Raw genomic sequence first — 20,265 nt, 5'->3', positions numbered from 1 at the left:
CAGTATGTATTTCCACATCCGGGTTTGTTTGTTTTTAATGTCTTCATGAAAATTCACCAGCATTTTACTGCAAAGTTCTCTTAATATACACATTTCTCTATGCAATTTTGCATTTTTTTAAAAAATACTGATTTTCACTAATATAACAATTTTTACTTCAATATTTTCAGCAATATGTGCATTGTTCTGTACACTTTACCCTAGTACATGCACTTTCGTACACATTACTTGGTTGGCTGGCTGCAGTGCAAAATTCAGAGACATGTGAAATTTAAAGGATGGCCGTGTTTCAATTCATGTACAGTGGTACCTTGGGTTAAGTACTTAATTCGTTCCGGAGGTCTGTTCTTAACCTGAAACTGTTCTTAATCTGAAGCACCACTTTAGCTAATGGGCCTCCCGCTGCCGCTGTGCTGCCGAAGCACAATTTCTGTTCTCATCCTGAAGCAAAGTTCTTAACCCGAGGTACTATTTCTGGATTAGCGGAGTCTGTAACCTGAAGCGTATGTAACCCGAGGTACCACTGTATTGGACAGTTTGATTTACATAGGTTCACCTTTAAATGAGAACTGAATAAATTTTCTCCCTCAACCTTATCAGGCTTTCTTCTTGCAGCAACCATGAGTTGTCTGTGGATAAATTTCAGCATGCCAGCACTTGCTCACATGTAGGGGTCTCTGTGATTGAGGCAGCTATGCACCTGGGTGTCCCAATTGCACAGAGCCCTTACTTGCAAAGAGGGAATTTCTCCATAGACATTCATGCACAACATGTGGATCTTACAGAAAGAAGACCTCAAGGCAGAGAGAAGTACTAAAAGTGTGACCACTTCCACCATTAACATGGGTATGCCCTACATGCATGTAATACATCCATAAGGCTATAGTGAAGGTTACATGTGGTTTGACCATGAGGACTTCTCCCTGTGTGTGGGTCTTGGCTGCCAACATTCCCTGGCTGGTTGAGGGCAAAACAGTTGTATACATCTCTTCTAGGTTGGTTTTGGAGGTCTCAGAAAGGTAAGAGGGCTCATTTTGGAAACCCCTGCCACAAACTTTCTAATGAAAGGAGAGAGACCCTCACGTATTAGTCCCCAGACTAGCTGTTCATGGGTGCCCTGGTTTGCTAGTGGAGCCTAGAGTGATATATGCTGCAAACGTCTCTACATTTCCACGGTGTAGACTGCGTCTGAAGACAATTTGTCTCCTTAACAGTGTTCCTCCCCTTCTCAATTTCACAGACCGCCTGTCTTCTCATTTGCGATCACATAACATTCATTCAGCAACTGCTCACATAAAAAAATAATTATGGAGGCTCCAGTTACGACTCCACAGTTAAGTTTGTGGTGAGCTGTGCACTTAAAGTAGGAAATAGACTTCATTGCCATGCATAAAGAATACAGCAGATCTTCATAAAAACTACACCACTTATTCTTTCAAGCTTCAATTCAGCAAAGCGTTTAACCGAATGGCTATCACTTAAGACCATGCTTATTAAAAGAAGGCACATGCTTGAAAATTACACTTCCTTGAAGAAAACCACTAAAACAGGCTTTTCAACACTGGTTGTGGTTTCTTAGAATTTACAAGTAGCCCTCCTTAAGTAAATTTGTCAAGACAATTTTTAAAAAACTGGGGGCAGAGCAGGGAAGCAGGTTATTGTTTGTTTTGTACTTGTTCTTGTTTTGATTATGTATTTTGTATTTTGTATTTTGATCTTGTATTTTCATCCTGTGAACAGCCTTGAGATCTACAGATGAAGGGTGAAATATATCTTGTGTGTCGGGGGCCCATGACCACCCATTCCCTAGGGATTAAATAATTAGACAATACACAGAATGTTGATTCTATGGGATCAAATAAGGCCACAACTTTATTGGTTACAGATGTGAAGGTTTGGCCCTAGGCACTGGGCTAAGCCTCCACAAATACCACTCCAGCCCATCTGCTAGGAGTGTCTCTAAGAGTGAAACCAACCAATAGTAGTAAGCTACTGTAAGCATTGCGATATAGTAAGCTGCTATAAGCATTGCTGAACAGTTTATTTGTTTTTTAACAATACACAGTGTTGTAAAACAACAACAACAACCTAGTGAACTGATCAAAGATAAGAGTGTTCCTAATGAATAAACACTTGGTATCTCAAACACTGCGAGGGACTGACTCTTTTCCTCTCTAAATGATGCCCCTGTTTTTCCTTTGAATATAATAAAGACAAATGGCCCACAGTCAAAGAGTGCTGTAGACTAATTAACTAAGTAATTTACAAAACTAAAGAGTGTGCCACGAAAGCTTGTTCCCTCATTCCTTTGAGACGGTGGTCTTGTTAATACATTAGCAGAGTAATGTGGCTTGATCTTACAGTGCTCTAACAATGACTTAAGGCAGGAATTGTGTGGGATGGGTAGATCAGGTGGACACTACCCATGTCACTATTGGTGGTTTTGACTGGGCAAACTGGGAGCTGAGGTTCAAGTTGCCTGGACTTCAGGAAAAGGAATGACAAGAATGGGCAAGGGGACAGTGAGGTGTGCTTCCCTGTGCACCAGTGGAAATAAAAAGGAGCAGCAGGCAAGAAATAATAATGAGGCAATTTAAATTTATTAAACTCACAGCAAGATCTTCAGAAAAATGTTCAGGCATAAAACTAGGGTTGCCATATTTCAAAAAGTAAAAACCAGGAAGCCCCAAAGCTTGTTGAGTTTTTTTAGGAAGCCCTGAAATCCTGATCGGACATAGGCAGCCCTAATAAAACCCATGAATGGAGTGACAATCTTATAAACATCATTGACACTGTCCATAAAGTATGTCATGTTTTTCAGTATTTTCTATAACCTTCTGGACCTTGTCATTTTGATTTGCTTAAGACAGTGGCTCAGTTTGCATGTAATACAGAGTCAAACTATCATTCAGCCTGAAGGCGCAAGTGTGCATTTAGAAAATCATGGCTCCTTCATTCATTCCCTGGTTCTTTGGTTGCCATGCAGCAGATACCAAACCCTAGTCTGACTTAGCATTAAGTACAAATGAGGCCAACATTTAATACTCACAATTGTGGAACTCTGCCTGTCTATTCCTCCTGTCCCCTACATTTGATACTTTCTATATAGGCCCATTTGAAAGGGTATGTTAAAATGACAAAGCTATCTTCTTCGGACAGGTCCCAAACTGTCAAAAATTTATCACGCCAAAGAGAAAACCTGCCCCCAGAATGCTTTCTCCTTCAGCCACTACTCACTGCTGGCTCAAGCACATGCAGAGTGGAGATTGTAAAATGCTATGCTGTCCTCCGAGGCTTGTATTTTTTAACACTATTTTTCTATGAAGGGACTTGTTTTCCCTCCCGAAATAACCCAGTGTCTTTGCCTCAAGCGAGGCAGGATAGTCCAACTAGTTATTGTCATTCAGGAAGCAGGGATCCCAGCAGATTTCGTTCATCTATTACTTGAGCCAGCTACTTCGGCCACCAAAAGCATCTATTTTGGTCTCTCCCCACCTTGCTCTAGTCTAGCTTCCAGCTGAGAAAATTGTTCAGGGTCAGCATGCTGAGAGACTCACCATCTAACTTCTCCAACTCCTAGCCAGCTTTGCCCTTAATAAAAGGTGCAGAGCATTTGCTATTTTTAAATACAGAGCAATTAGTTTCAAGTACATTGGAAACTTGCTGCATGGAGGATTTATCTGTTCATACGAGGAAAGAAAATCAATGTCTGGAACACTAAACATTTAAATGAAGTCCTATCAGTCATTTACTATTCTTTAAGGAGGCCAGATCAACAACTTTATGATCTACCTGAAGAAACATCTGCAGCCTGAAATTTAGCAAGGTCACTGTAATGGTTCTAGGGGTTGCTCGTGCGTAAGTTGCTGCCACTCCTGGCTAGGTTGCCTGGTTGAACCCTCTCTGTTTGGACAGCCTCAAGTTTCGTGGCTATCTCAGTCGCTGGCAGAATCCGTCAGTGGGCGTCTCTTGAACCTTTTCCAGCATAAAAGCTGTTTGACGCCAAGTCTCCTCCTACTCTCCCTGCGCGGAAGTCTCCTGCGCAGGGAGGGTATGGGCAGCGGAGTACCCGTACTCTCTCCGCTGGTCTCCGGTGAGGAGTCCTGGAGCCTCCCCTCCGATTCCCCCATCTGCCCCCCTTCTCCACTGGTGTTACGCTGATTTTCTTCCCCCATAGATGGGCTGCCTCTCTCCCTACTAGGACCCTCTCCGGCATCCCTCTGGAGCCCTCCCTCCGCCTCTAGCTCCGATGGCAGTTCCCTGACAGTCACATACTTGGTATTTGAAAGATATGGAGCAGGCAAAATTCAAAATGCCTAAATAATGCTTCTTAAGTCATTAACACATGCTTGTCTGCGGTTCCAGACACTTGCACTAACTAGTAATGCCAAATGAACTTAGTAGGCTTTACTTCTGAGTAACCATCCTTTGAATTGTACAGTGGTGCCTCGCAAGACAAAATTAATCCGTTCCGCGAGTCTCTTCGTCTTGCGGTGTTTTCGTCTTGCGAAGCACGGCTATTAGCAGCTTAGCGGCTATTAGCGGCTTAGCGGCTATTAACGGCTTAGTGGCTATTAACGGCTTAGTGGCTTAGCGGCTTTAAGAAAAAGGAAACAAACTCGCAAGAACTCGCAAGATCTTTCGTCTTGCGAAGCAAGCCCATAGGGAAATTCGTCTTGCGGAACGACTCAAAAAACGGAAAACCCTTTCGTCTAGCGAGTTTTTCGTCTTGCGAGGCATTCGTCTTGTGGGGCACCACTGTACTGTGAACACCATCCATTATTGAAATTAGTCAATTATAACCAGAAGCAGTTTGATGGGTAGCGGCAAAACTGCTATACTAGCTTTCTGGTAGGTGCAACACTGGTGCTTACTGGGAGGGAGAGGAGTGGCAGTTGGAGAGGTTGGTACGATGCAAACACACCGGTAGGAATTCCAGATAGGCTCTGACAGTGTGTTTGCACCATCCTAACTGCCTGGACAATATGAGTGTAGTCACATATTCCCCATCCCCAAGCTTTCCCTTTGCTGATTTCACTTATTTGGATTTGATATCCTGCTTTATCACTACCCTAAGGAGTCTCAAAGTGGCTAACAATCTCCTTTTCCCTTCTTCCCCCACAACAAACAGGCTGAGAGACTTCAGAGAAGTGTGACTGGCCCAAGGTCACCCAGCAGCTGCATGTGGAGGAGCAGGGAATCGAACCCGGTTCACCAGATTACCAGTCGACTGTTCTTAATCACTACACCACACTGGCTCTCTGTTGATTATTCACAGCTCATCCTGCTTCTTAACCAAATACCCCCGAAATGAATGTAACTCTTAATTACACAGGCAAAGGTTTAGTCAGGAGGAGAAAAAAATCAGATCAAACCTTTACATACTCTGAGGGAACCTGGGGGGATTGTCGTTGACATCGGTGAGGGTGATATTGACTGTGGTTGATCCAGACAACCCTCCAACTTGTCCTGCCATATCTTTGGCTTGAATGACAACCGAATAATGTTCTCTGGCTTCTCTGTCCATGTTATGCAAGGCTGTCCTGATGACTCCTGTGATGTTTAACAAAAGGAGAAGGAAGAGAAGAGGCAGGAAGGGGGGGGGGGAGAGAAGTATTATTTCTCACTTTTTTTAGAAAGGCATAAAAGGAACAGATACTCTCACAGCTTCTCTCACCTACAGAATGACACCTTAGAAGAACCTGATGTTAGAAAAAACAATCACCATCTCTAACAAATTTTGCTTTGCATTCAGCCAGTTTTTGTCTCCCCAGTACTGCATCTGTTGGAGAGACAAAATGGCTCATATCGGCATTATGAAGAAATGTCAACCCCCACTGCACCGTTGCCTTCAAAGGAAAATGGGGTAGCATTTGATAATCAGCTTGCTGGAGGGTATGTAAAAATTAAAAAAAACGACCCAAAGCAAAACACCCCTGTTACAAAAAAGTATAATGTATGGATATATGGTTGATCTGATCCATGCAAAGCAGAAAGAACCCCAGATGCAATGCCAAAAAAGAGTATCATTTCACTGCATATAATTGCTTTAGCAGCAGCTTAATTGAATTATTAATGAATGCAATATTGTGCCTTATGTGTGAGGTCTTTAAAAGAAAATTTGATTTTGGAAACGGGAGCATGTTTTGTTTGCCATTGATAACGTAGCTGCATTCTCATGAATGACTCTGGGAAATTATGTAATTATGTAAATTGTGAAAGCGATGCCAACGCATGATGACCTTTTTAGGAAAGCTCAAAGTCAGTGGGCTTCAGCGCAACATCACTTCATATACTGAAAAGCTACATATAATTCTAATGTATACATTCCCCTTCGCCAACTGAGGGTTGCCTTGGTTGTTTTGGCTCGTTAACTGAGACTCGTTAACTGAATCCTATGCACAGTTACCTAGGAGTTCAGGACAGCTGGATTTTGCAATTGTTCATACAGAAAATTGAGCTCAGTGACCAACTTTGTACACCAAACTTTCAAGCCATTTTTGCATATAGGTCCAGCATCTGGCAGCTGACAGGGGCCCCCCAAAACCTTGCCAGGATACAGTGCTGATGCTTGCCCTGAGCCCCATTTACTCATCTGAATGAGTGGGCAACCTTTGATGTTGCTAAACTACAGCTCACAATAGCTTGAACTATATACCCATTCCAAATAGAAACAACAGAGCATGTGCTTCTCCAGTGTCTTTATTACAGAGACATTCATACTAGCCTCATCTTACCATTACTGCATAAGCACTCAGGGCGCATAGGAGAATTCTATACCTCCCTGCTGCTTTCAGATACCAATCCTGCTACAACATACAACGTTGCCAGATTCAGATGATGACCTGTGCCACAAACTAGATATAATGAGCACTCGTATTAGACTGATAGCTATAGTCTTACATATACTAACCTTTTATGCTCTTTCACTCTTGTCTAATCTTCCTAACCCTTCTTTTAGAATTATTTTGGATTCTTATAGACTTTTGTACAGTCGTACCTTGGAAGTCGAACGGAATCCGTTCCAGAAGTCCGTTCAACTTCCAAAACCTTCGAAAACCAAAGCACGAGTTCTGATTTGCTGCAGGAAACTTGGCTTCCAAAAGAACATTAAAAAACCAGAACTAGGCTGTTCGACTTCCAAGGTACGACTGTATATACTTTCTGTTTTAAATTCTTTTAGATTTTAAATGATCGTACCCCTCCCTCCTTATGCTGGTCTACAATCATAATAAAAATTTGTTGTTGTTGTATATCCATTGTATGGGAATTGGTAACAGGACAGTGAAAATGGATTCTACTCACCCTAATGGTGACCAAGAGACTGATAGCATAAAAAGTTTTCTTCAACAGAGGGACTCCCCCCGCCGCCCACACACAAAAGAAAATTATCTTCAGATGACAGACATCATTTACCCAAACACTTCTGGGTTCTCCAGGAAATGCTCTCTTAGTTTCATTTAATAAGGAGCTTTCTCCTTATTAAATGAATCCACATTCATCTCCTGCTGTATTACTGTTAAATATACTCCTTGAAAAGTAGGGCACATCATCAAGGCACAATTTCTGCATACATTATAGCACTCAAGAAATCAGTCCAACAGGAAAGGAGTAAAAACAAACTTGTACACTTACCAATATCCCCCAAGGCCTTTAGCTATATGTACCAAGACTTACAATTTATACTTGCATCGTGTTCAATTAAATCTCAATCTCCTGAACAGAACAACATCTTTAGGTCTAAATATGTGGCAAGGTCCATGCTATTAGTAGCACTGGCGCTAGCCTCAAACATCTACCATGATTATCCAGTAATCCAATATTGCCTCTTGACAGATCCATGGAACATTGTCTAACTGTGACAGATAGGTGATTTGTGAGGCTCTTCAATGATTCCACACACACATCCTGGAATAAGCCCAATATTTAATTACTTTTATGTAATCACACACATTGGTCCCAGAACTATTTAGGTTTCTAAGCATAGTGTTGATGACACTAGATTTGTTCCCAAATGAACAACCTTAGGCATGTCTAAACGGCCTCGGCCCAGTATACCTGAAGGAGCGTCTCCACCCCCATCATACACCCAGGACACTGAGGTCCAGCTTTGAGGGCCTTTCTCTCACTGCGAGAAGTGAGGCTATAGGGGACCAGGCAGAGGGCCTTCTCGGTAGTGGCGCCCACCCTGTGGAATGCCCTCCCATCAGATGTCAAGGAAACAAACAACTATCTGACTTCTAGAAGACATCTGAAGGCAACCCTGTTTAGGGAAGTTTTTAAAGTCTGATGTTTTATCATGTTTTTAATATTCTGTTGGGAGCCGCCCAGAGTGGCTGGGGAAACCCAGCCAGATGGACGGGGTATAAATAATAAATTGTTGTTGTTGTTGTCATTATCCAGAAGTAAATAAATCCCATTGAGTTCAATTTACTCCTAAGGCAATTGTTTAGAACAGTGTTTCTCAACTGGGGGCCATATGGTGCCCCATGGCCCCCTCCCCCGGATATTTCAAAGGGACCACAGGTGAAATTATATAATTTATATAAACATTTTTTTTTAAAAAAAAACATGTTTTATTTACAAGAAAAATAGCTACCTTTTTACTGGTAGGACAGGGACACCACAGGAAGGAAACAAAGTTGAAAAAGGTTGAGAAACACTGGTCTAGAGGACTGAAGAATTCAACAGGAATTAGAAAGCAACAATAGCTTAAATCCCATTATGTAAAACTTTTTTTAAAATAGTCTGCAACATAGTAAAAGTGTGATGCCATCTTTCTGGTGTGTCAGATATGCAGAGATAGCAGTGTGTGAACACACTCTTTTCCCTTGAGAAATGTTGCTCTTCTTACTGAAACTCTTTTTATCTGTTTCAGCAACATACAGCTGATATTTTGTCCCAGCAATGGTCTCCAGATTTGCCTTCAAACTGTGGTTCAGACAAAATTTGGTGGCATCTCTAATACCTCTGTGACCTCCATGTGAAACAACCCTGGATCTCTATAGCAGCAAACAATTCCTGGGCCAGAGGCTTTTCTTCCAAGTATGAGTTGGTTACCTGAAAGACTGAGAAGGCCACAAAATTTCATCTCACATGGAGTGCTTCTTCATCTTTTGGTAGGAAATTTTATAACAGAGTTAGCAACAGATCAAACTTTGATTAAAGCCATTTCATCAAATAGCACAATATGCCACTCTAGAAAAAGAAGATAAGATGAACAATTTTACTACTCCATCTGATGATTTATTGTCTACTCGCTTGACAAATGGCCAACTGAGCTGACAACTGGTGTGAAATAATTTTTTGTTATTTGCTGTTTTCTTTATTGTTTTGTATTGAGCAGACAGGTGCTTTTGACATCAAGAAGAGGCTGAAAGGTTATATGAAGAGAACTGACTGGAAATCCTTCCAAGCAACCTATGACAAGTATTTTTACCAATTCTGTATTATGATCTTTAAATATCCAGCTTTGCCAACACCTTTGTCTATAAAGTTATATAATGGTTAGCTATTGACTTTGTTGGCATTCAATCAAGATTTATTGACCGGAAAGTTAAATAAAGGTTGCTCGGAAGATAAAGGTTTATCTGAAGGGTCAATACAATATAAAATTTATTGAAAACACACATTCTGCGTTTCAATGATACGTGGATGATATTGCTAGAAAAGAAAATGATCTTTTTTTTTTCTAACATAGGTTTTAAGATACAGTAATTTGCATGTTGCCAGCACACCAGAATGAAGAGTCACGACAACCAAATGTGGATAAACAGGTTATATTAAGTATAACAACTTGAGGATCTGCAAAACGAATTAACTAGTCAGATTCAACCAATGTAACAAGTTGACCAACGTTCACCCCAATGTGTCCGTCAGGCAAAAGAGCACCTCCCAGCGCCCTCAGGCCATGCCTAACAACAGTGACTAAGGGATACCCACAATCCAACACTGCCTCAGATAAGCGCTCCATTCTTTCAGAAATCTTCTTGCCTGCCTGGACTACATGCCAAACAGAAAGACCTTTAACAACAGAATGGTTTTTTTTAGGCTGATAAACCACCTCTTCATCTCGTGCTTGTTGTTGTTTTTGTTTAGTCACTTAGTCATGTCTGACTCTTCCTGACCACATGGACCAGAGCACGCCAGGCACTCTCACTGCCTCCTGCAGTCTTCCACTGCCTCCTGCAGTTTGGTCAAACACATGTTGGTAGCTTCAAGAGCACTGTCCAACCATCTCGTCCTCTGTCGTCACCTTCTCCTTGTGCCCTCAATCTTTCCCAACATCACAGTCTTTTCCAGGGAGTCTTCTCTTCTCATGAGGTGGCCAAATTATTGGAGCCTCAGCTTCAGGATCTATCCTTCCAGTGAGCACTCAGGGCTGATGTCCTTCAGAATGGATAGGTTTGATCTTCTTGCAGTCCATAGGACTCTCAAGAGTCTCCTGCAGCACCATAATTCAAAAGCATAAATTCTACAGCGATCAGCCTTCTTTATGGTCCAGCTTTCACTTCCAAACATCACTACTGGGAAAACCATAGCTTTAACTATACGGACCTTTGTTGGCAAGGTGATGTTTCTGCTTTTTAAGATGCTGTCTAGGTTTGTCATCACTTCCACTCCATTCTAAATCATAGTTATGGCATCCCAAGTGGTGTCCCCAAGGTTCTATGCCCAGTGCAACTGAACTGTTTGTACTCCCCTAAATCCCATATGCCGGAAGTGTCCCAGAAAACCAGAACATCCCATTTTCCCTTGCTGTCAGATACGCTGGCAGGCACGGGAGCTCCCAATCTCTCTGGGAGCTTCCAATAAGAATTAATGAACCTCTGGAAGGTTTATAGTCCATTTTATTTACAACAAAATACTGAGAGCAGCATCGGACCACCCTCTATCAGGATGTCAGTTGCTTACTCTGAATCCCCTCCCCTTCCACAGCAAGAAGCCCGCCAATGGCCACCTGTCCCTCCCCTGTGCTTCTGCTGTTCTTTAACCCCTTCAGTACTCCAAGTTTGAGGGGAGGGAGGGATTTCCCTGCCACTCTCGATTGAAGAATCCCCCAAACTCTCCCTCCCTCCTGGTTGCCTAGCTACTATCTCAAAGCTTTCTACCTCTTCCCTCGACTGTGTGGCCTCTGAATCTGCTTCTGGGAATGTCGAAGGAAGGGGTGTGTGGATCCTCCCCTTCCTCCTCTGTTAGAGGCTGTTCTGTCTGTAACTGCATTCCCCCATCTTCAGAGACAGACCAGTATCTGGCATCCGATTCAGACCAGCCCCTGACACCCATGATAGCATGGTGGCCATTTCAGACACTGTGTTTTGGGGCACTATGAGAGCATGTCCCTCAAAAAAGTGCATAGTTTGATCTCCAAAGTTAGATAACTTTGGATGAGTTATTCTTCAGTCACTGGTGGTAGGTTTTTTGTGGTTGAGGAAGGCAAAGGAAGTGGCTTCCTCCATGTGGTGGCAATGTTGTACTTATTAGGACAGGGCAAGGTGAGGGGGCCTCTAGATTGGAAGCAGAGTTGCAGAGCCATGCCCACCTGTTGCCGACATCACTGCCACAACCTTTTATGGGATAAAGTCCTCCCAGCTCACCACTGACGTGAGGAAGTAAATTAGCTCTAGAACAACTCTATGATGTGACAGTTTTTGATGACACCCTGATATTGATTCCAGGGGATTCCGCTGAAGGCATGACCACCATCTCACCAACAAATGCTAGAAAGAATGAGTTGCATCTAGCTAAGCCAAACTCAGAGAGGAGGCTCATTGATTTCAATGGCTCTTCTCCAGGTATGACTTAAGTCAGATACAATTGCAGTCAGCTGCAATTGTCATTCTGGCACACAAAGGAAGTCTTTGAACAGTGATCCATTACATTAATATGCTATCACTTAGGATTTTGCAACTTTATTTTTATGAACTGCTTTGTGGAAACCATTTGCAAAAAAATGACTGAAGAAGAGACATTTATTATCCTTCTGAAGTGGTCATTCATCACTTGAAAAGTGATCCATAAATATCCTCTAAATCTTCAGATATTTAAATGGTGAGACAAGCATATTTTGCAGAAGGACATGAATAGACTATTATGCTGTGAGTGATGCATTTTTTTCACGCGGAAATTGCAAAGAAATGAGGTTTCTGGAAGCCTTGAATTTTAAGAAAATATTTTAAATTAAAACTAACTGCACTGTAAAGAGTCCTGCAACCAAATTATCTTACGCATTTCCACTTAATTTACCGTATTTTTCGCCCTATAGGACGCACCAGCCCGGCTTTGGCATCGCTCTGGGAGCTTGTGGGGCTGGGGGCAGGGAAAGCGGAGCTTCCCCCTGCCCCAGCCCCCATAACAGGACCCAGAGCCATGCCAAAGCTGCGTGCAGCTTTGGCATCGCTCTGGGAGCTTGTGGGGCTGGAGGAGGGGGAAGCCCTCCACCAGCCTTCTAACCAAGTCAGGGGACAGTGGGAATGGCGCGCTGCGCCTCCCGCTGTCCCCCAAGTTTGCGGGGCTGGCAACGGGGAGGAACAGGCTTCTCCCCCCCGCCAGCCTTCTAACCAAGTCAGGGGACAGCAGGAAAGGCGCGCTGCGCCTCCCGCTGTCCCCCAAGTTTGCGGGGCTGGCAACGGGGAGGAGCAGGCTTCTCCCCCCTGCCAGCCTTCTAACCAAGTCAGGGGACAGCGGGAAAGGCGCGCTGCGCCTCACCGCTGTCCCCCGAGCTTGTGGGGCTGGCGGTGCGGCTCTCCTGAAGCCTGGAGAGCGAGAGGGGTCGGTGCGCACCGACCCCTCTTGCTCTCCAGGCTTCAGCGAAAGCCTGCATTCACCCCATAGGACGCACACACATTTCCCCTTCATTTTTGGATACACTCATGGATTTTATAAGAGCTCCTGACATTTCATGATGAGTCATATAATAATAATAATAATAATAATAATAATAATAATAATAATAATAATAATAATAATAATTTATTTGTATCCTGCCCTCCCCTGCCGGAGCTGGGCTCAGAACGGCTAACATCATATCAATAACACAATATACATAAAAACAAGCAATCAATCGATTAAAATGCACCCCAAAATTAATTCAAATAAATTAAAATTAAACTAAACAAATGACCGTCCTCAGGTTAAATTGAAAGTGGTTAATACTCGCCAGGACCAACTGTTCCCACTGATATTATAAGGACCTGTGAGCGGACTTCTGTTTATTATCTAAAGCAGCCGCCGCCAAAATAATAATGATTTTCCATTCTTTCTTTGAAAGAACACACAAAGAACAGAGGGAACACATGGAAACATATACTGGCAGTGTCTTGAGCAGGAAACCATGGAGCTTTATCCTTTAAGATGACAATAAAAAGAGAAGGGAAATGTGTGTTGCTGGCTCCACATTTCAGAGCTTTTAACTAGCCTAGTGCACATTATGGCCAATTTGATATTTCATTTTTGCAGTCTGCAGCAGTGCCTGTATTTCACACTTTTCATGGCAGTGATTGCTGAGTGCAGATAACTACATGCCCCCCCCCATTCCTACATACAGCTGTTGAGCAACACTGAAATCATTTTCCAACTCATTAAGTGCATTCCTCCACCTACAAAGACTGAGCTGCTGATAGTAAAAACAGAGATAATTCAGACAAGAGCATGCAGGTGCAAATCTGTCAAACAGCAAAAGCACTAGAAGGCTAACCGGCTCCAAACCATCACTTGCAATCCTCTTCTTGCAGAGACTTTTATGCACTGGGTGTATAGACCTCCTGTGCAGATGGTATATTATTGTCCTGTAGCAAGTGAACATTTCCACTGCCAAAGCAACAGCAGCCAACCCCTCAACCCCCAAAATCTGGATAAATTAGGCAACCTCAGCGTAGCATCCAGCAGGGAAAGGCAACCCATTACTGAAAAGCCAGGTGCTCACATAAAGCTTCAGGAACACTTTTACAAATATAAAACTAGTCATCAGGCTCTTAAGTACCTAAATGCCAGTAACTTATAGATGCAAAAACAAAGGAGTTTGGAATATAATTCTCCTTCCCCTATGCTGTGATACTCTGATCTGTATTCTCCCTGTCTCTCCCCCCACCTCCATATGTGTGTGTGTGTGTGTGTGTGTGTGTGTGTGTGTGTCACATCACTGCGGACATGACAGTTTGATGAGAGTCATTGAAAAAGGGTTCTTCTTCAATTTCGGAGGACTCCTTAAAAGTATGGAGAGTTTCCCATAAATGAAACTTCTGTTATTTGGCACAGGTAGTTGAAAATAATGAAACAATGCTCTCCCTTGACCTGGATTTCATTATTTACTTCATAGACAAAACATTGACACATAAAACTTTTAGTCAAAACTCTCCCCCATACTTGAGTCATGTGCCTTTTTTTTTTTTTTTGGTCTCCTTTCCTTCCTTTTCTGATAGCAGCCTCACATATATATATAGTTGAAAAGTTGTGAGGAAAGGGATAGGAGGGAAACTGACAGGTGAGGGGGCTGGGAATAATTCTGGGAGAGAGCCTGACTTTTCCCTCAGATTTTAGCCAGCATTTGTCTAGCAATATTTTATTTTATTTTATTTTACTTTTTTAACAAAGTTATAAAAATAAAAATGTGCACCCCATCGAGACCATTCCATTCGAACTATCTAACCTCCCAAAATTTCAACACCTCTTGCGATGGTTTGATCCCTTTCCGTTTTAACAGTCCAAATTCTACAAATCCCTTCCATATCTCCTCAAAATCATTTCTCCTGCTTATTCCCCATCTTACCTTAATAGCACATGTTAATTTATCGTTAATAGCTATATCCCACACCTCTTCATACCATTCTTCCATTTTATATTCTGCTTGCCCCTTCCACTTCCTGGCTATCATAATTCGTGCAGCTGTCCATAAATTCGTGAGCAAGTCTTTCATAGCCTGTGAACCTTCCACCCCATTGTAAATTGATAATAATGCTACCTCTGGACTTTTGGTCACCTTCAACCCACAGTTATCTCCTTAAACACCTTTTGCCAAAGAATTTGTACATATTTACACCACCACCATATGTGAAGATAAGTCCCAGTTTCCTGGCATCCCCTCCAACATAACACTGAATATTCCTTGTTTATTTGACTTAAAATAGCACTGCTGACAAGCCTTCCAATCCCTATTGCACAGGGCCCCTGATCACGAGGAATACTGAAATCACATTCAGCTGAATGGTCTTACAATCCTGTTTTAGACATTTCTGTTCAACATGCAAAGGTACAGATACAATATCGGGACATCTAAACTGGACTATTGCAACCTGTTTCATCAGTTAACTAAGCACATACTCTGCCTGCTATATTCATCATCATGATCAGGGCTGGATTTAGGTTTGACGAGGCCCTAAGCTACGGAAGATAATGGGGCCCTTTATATGTCCAGCTGTCCTTTGTCAACAACAAATTATCGCTGTTTTGTGTGTGTTGAATATATGCTATATGGCAATTTATGGACCTAATAGGTATTTAAAGCCATTTGCACATGCAGAATGTAGGCACCCTATATATAGAAATGAGCAAACCAGTGACATTTTAGGGAGCAGGCTAGCAGGCGGGGCCCATTACTTACATCATAGGAACCTACACAACACAAAACACTGTTGCTGTATGTAGGTTTTATTCTATTTTTATTTTTATCTTCTATTCTAGAAATGTGCATCCAGGGGTTTTTTCCTTTAAATTTTTTTGGGGTCCCCAAGAGAGTGGGGCCCTAAGCTATAGCTTGTTTCACTTATACATAAATCCGGCACTGATCATGATTATGTAGTGCATGGTGTATTTCTTCAATCAAGTCAGACACTTACCCTCACCCAAAATCATGTGAGGGGGAAACTGGGGCCATGCCTAATGACATATCCTCCAACATTTCTCCGATGAAAATAGGAACATTCTATTCTACATCAGTATCACTGCTTTAAAGGGACAGAAATCCCTTTTGCCCAGAGTCTCTCTTCTCCTCCAATGTCCTCCTACCCCATCCCTCCAGCGTTCTGTGAGCAGGAAGGAGATGGGTATGTAGTTTCCCCCAGTACTTCAAATTTCACTTCCATCTGCATGTCAAAGGGGATGTTAAAATGTTTTACCTGCCATGGTGCTTCAGGCAGCAAAAGTGAGTGGGAGCACTTAAGTGATAAAAGGTATATTTAAAAAATTGTAAAGGACCCCTGGACTGTTAAGACCAGTCAAAGGCAACTGGTCATCTCGCTTTCAGGCCGAGGGAGCTGGCCTTTGTCCACAGACAACTTTCTGGGTCATGTGGCCAGCATGACTAAACAGCTTCTGGCTCAATGGAACACCATGACGGAAACCAGAGTGCATAGAAATGCCATTTAGTTTCCCGCCACAGCGATACCTATTTATCTACTTGGTCTGGCATGCTTTCAAACTGCTAGGTTGGCAGGAGCTGGGACACAGCAACGGGAGCTCACACCGTCATGTGGATTTGAACCGCCGACCTTCTGATCGGCAAGCCCAAGAGTGGTTTAGACGACAGCGCCACCAGCGTCCCTACACTTAGACATAGGAGGCTCTGAGGTGAAGCATTCCTTTTTGTCCATGCTGTAGCTCATCCAAGAGCATAAAAATATTCCACACATATTTTATTCTGCTGCAATAAATGTGTTTCTATTCTTGAAACCCAGGACTTGTGTATTATATATGTATGGGGCTAAATAATGGCCTGGACATACAGACAGACAGACGGACAGACAGATAAATAGGTGTGTGTGTGTGTGTGTGTGTGTGTGTGTGTGTGTTTGTGTGTGTGTGTAATGGCCCGTCTCCATTATTTGCATCCCAGCCACCCGCCCTCACTACCTTCCACATGTAAGAGGGGGATGCATGCTCGTGGCATGTAGACTTCCCATGATATTTAGAACTCTACAGTCAAAGCAACCTGGCAGCATTTCCTGTAGCTGCAGAATAACCCCAGGGGAATACGGCTACCTTGTTTTTCTTGTTTAAGAAAAGTGGTTGACAAAACTTTCTGCTGCGTTGTCTGAAATAATAACAAAAGGTAACAGAAGTAGCTGAAAAGCCCTCCTCTCTTTTCACAGGCATGAATGACCTTGCAAAATGATAGACAATATGTTTCAGAAATACGCTCCTGAAATTCTCCTATTTCTCATCCCCTAGATTTTGGAGTTTTGAATCTTCTCCTGTTTCAATGTGAATTCAAGTGGAGTGGAATGCAAGACAGAATGTACCGGAGTAGCAACAAGAGAAGGGAACAAGGGGGAAACCACTCATCCTGAAGTATCTCATGAACAGTTGAAATTTAAAAACAAATGTAAGAGAGTTCTATGAACCGAAAGCCATCCAAAATTCCTGCCTTGTCCAAACCAAAACCTTTTCACAGAAGCCTGGGTAGATGTCACAACAGACAATGATGACACCCACCTGGGCACAGGTACCAATATATTACAGCTTAGCTTGAGGTTTCATAGCATGAGCTATTTATAGAGAAACATGGTTGCCAAGTATAGCAAGTATGAAGTTAACCAGCACCCCTGTGAAGCAGGAGAAAAGGTTGAACAATGGAACTGTTGGAGAAGCCATTCCTTGTTCTCTCATTCCAACTTCTAAAGTGAGAAGCAAACTCTCCAGATATAGCACCTGGCAGGGCTAACCAGAAGACATTGTTATGCATCCTAAGCAGTAAAAAATGCTTAACTGCAGGACAATGAACCTTCAGATTCTTAAAACAACAACAAATTTACTTAAGAAAAGAGCAGGATTCAGTCCCACATGGTTTCAGAGAGGAGTTTCAAAACTAATAACATATGTTTGGGGAATGTGGAAGAAGCTTCAGGCAGATAGGGAATGGCATTTCAGTCTTCTCCATGGTATGGTTTTCCCAGTAATTTGTATGTAATGCCTACCATCCTTGAATCTCATTCTTCTCTTGTAACGCAGGATAATTTCTAAATAGTTTTCCCTACCATGAGGGTACAACAAGAAGTACTTTCATATGGGCTGTTTATTTGCACAAAATGTGGTTGTCATCCTGCACTTTGTTGCGCAATTATTCTGTCACTCTTCTAATTGCAAAAAAAGCCTGAAAAGATAAGTGACCGAAAATTGCACTGGAAAGTGAGGGATAAGCAAACAGTGGCAAGGCCATATAACCTATGCACAAACAAATCAAGATTAGGTAGGGATTGGAGGGTCTGTTCATTTCATTATCTCTGTTTCCCTCTCTTTTTCAAATCTTAAATTCAGTTCTCCATATTTTAAAGCAATTAGTGAACTTTTTAAAATTCTCATGAAAATTCACCAGCATTTTTGTGCAAATTTCTCCGGGTAAACACATTTTTATATGTACATTTGATGTCTGTACATATTTTGCGAGCATTGTCCCCTAATAGAATGCATTTCTCGATGTTATTTTCACTAACACCTTCATTTTCATGCACACTTTCCCCTAATCTAGGCATTTTTGTAAAAAAAAAAAAAAAAGAGGAAAAGAAATAACAGAAATAACACCATGAGTTTTGGTTGGGCTGTTTTTCTTTTTCTCTGAAAACCAATATTAATTATTCAGCAAGCAGCAATATAGCAAAGGAGCTGAGTGATTTATGCATGAACTGTTTAATCACATTTGAGGGGGAAACGCACCCTGAATTCTGTTTTATTGTGAACAATTCAAGTTCTTCCTTTGTATCCATGTCACCTCGCCCTGCCAACATTTGATGCTTCCTAGGGTTAGCATCAAAAGTTTAATATAAGATTTGTGCTGATATCTTCAATCCATTTAATTTTAATAAGCATAGTTGCATTTTTTAAATAAAAAAGGTCCTCTGTACCTGAACAGGTAGAAACAGAAGATCACCCTTTAAGAATGACTATGAATTGTGAGCTTTTTAAAGACCAAGATGGCTTCAGTTCTATGGATCCATCACTGCTTCACCCCAGTCTCTCCTTATCCTTTTCAGCAGCTTCTGTAGACAGGGCTATAATCTGTCATTTTAATTTCCTGTTTTTACCACAGAAGATAAGTGCCCTGAACACATTAATAGGCTTCTGAATAATATGTGTGGGTCCACGAAGCAGTAGCAGAATTGTTATGTATGATGTCTGTCATCAAGCTATTACACACACACAAATACACACACACAACACACTAGCTTAGCACTAAAAAAAGAGTAAAGATAGAAAGAGATACAGCCAGAGAAAGAGAGAGGCAGAGAGAGGGCAGAGCTCACTTTGAACTCTGGAAGTTTTGTCTTTAAGGTGACTCTTGGTTATTTTGCTGCATAATGCTAGTCATGTTTACTTTGAAGTAATTTCCACTGAGTTCAGTGGTATTTCCTCCCAAGTATCAACAGGACTACAGTGTTAGTCCTAATGAATGGCAGACATTGATCCCCCCCCAAGTAAACAAAAATAGATTTAGACCAAAACTTTATGTGAAACAAAGCTAACTGAAAAATGCCAAACATTACAGAAATATATCTAGAAGAGCCATGACACTTCTTTTTGTCAAAGTGATGGTCTATTATTCATTTATCATCTATTGGTCTATTTATCTTCTCTCAGATCCTGGAGTAATGCAAACTTCTGTATTTTCCCCATTATTATTACATAAGACCTAAAAACAATTATAGTAAGAAAGGATGAAAAACTACTCTTCAAGACTTCCATGTGTCCAACACATTTCATTAAGTGTCTTCCATGTCCTTTCAGACAAAAAATTCAGCAGATGCCTTCCATACAAACTTTCAGACATTCGCTGAAAACGTTTCTTTGCTCTTAGGCTTATGTAAAACAACAACAAACCTATGTTTACATGGAACATAATAAACACGCAAGACGTAACCGGCTGTACTTTTGAATAAATAAGGTATACTATTCATTGTATCAATTTGTAGATTTCAACAGAAGTCTCATAAAGTTCAACGAAAAAACAGAAGACCCAGTGGATCAGTTCTGTAATGGGAATTGGGGTTGCTTGTGTGTAAACCTCCAAACTGCTCCAAACTGCTTGGGGTAGTTGCGCCTTTCCCAGGCTGAGCAGCCCCTTGGCATGGCTGCTTCGGTCGCTGGCAGAATCCGTCAGTGGGCGTTTCCTAAACTTCTTCCAACATAAGAATTCCTTAACGGACAACCTCCTCCGCGCCTCTCTGCGCGGAAGCCTTCTGCGCAGAGTGGGCGTGCCAAGCGGTGGTCCTCCACTCTCCTCACTGACCTCACTGGAAGAGTCTTGGAGCCTCCCCTCCGAAGTGCTCTCTGCCTCTC

At 42.1% G+C, this 20,265-nt stretch overlaps 1 protein-coding gene across 3 annotated transcripts in view; it reads right to left on the bottom strand.

Annotated features, from left to right (window-relative positions):
* CDH18 (cadherin 18) overlaps positions 1-20,265 on the bottom strand; it is a 293,809-nt gene that overhangs the window by 57,474 nt on the left and 216,070 nt on the right. For all 3 annotated transcript variants that reach the window (XM_077933349.1, XM_077933351.1, XM_077933350.1), the window contains one exon: positions 5,386-5,553. In XM_077933349.1, coding sequence (XP_077789475.1) covers positions 5,386-5,553 — 168 coding nt within the window. The remainder of the gene's footprint in view (positions 1-5,385; positions 5,554-20,265) is intronic.

This window comes from Podarcis muralis, chromosome 8, assembly GCF_964188315.1.
Source record: "Podarcis muralis chromosome 8, rPodMur119.hap1.1, whole genome shotgun sequence".
NCBI lineage: Eukaryota > Metazoa > Chordata > Lepidosauria > Squamata > Lacertidae > Podarcis > Podarcis muralis.
The sequence above is the reverse complement of the archived record's forward strand: the minus strand, read 5'-3'. Positions and strand labels throughout refer to the sequence as shown.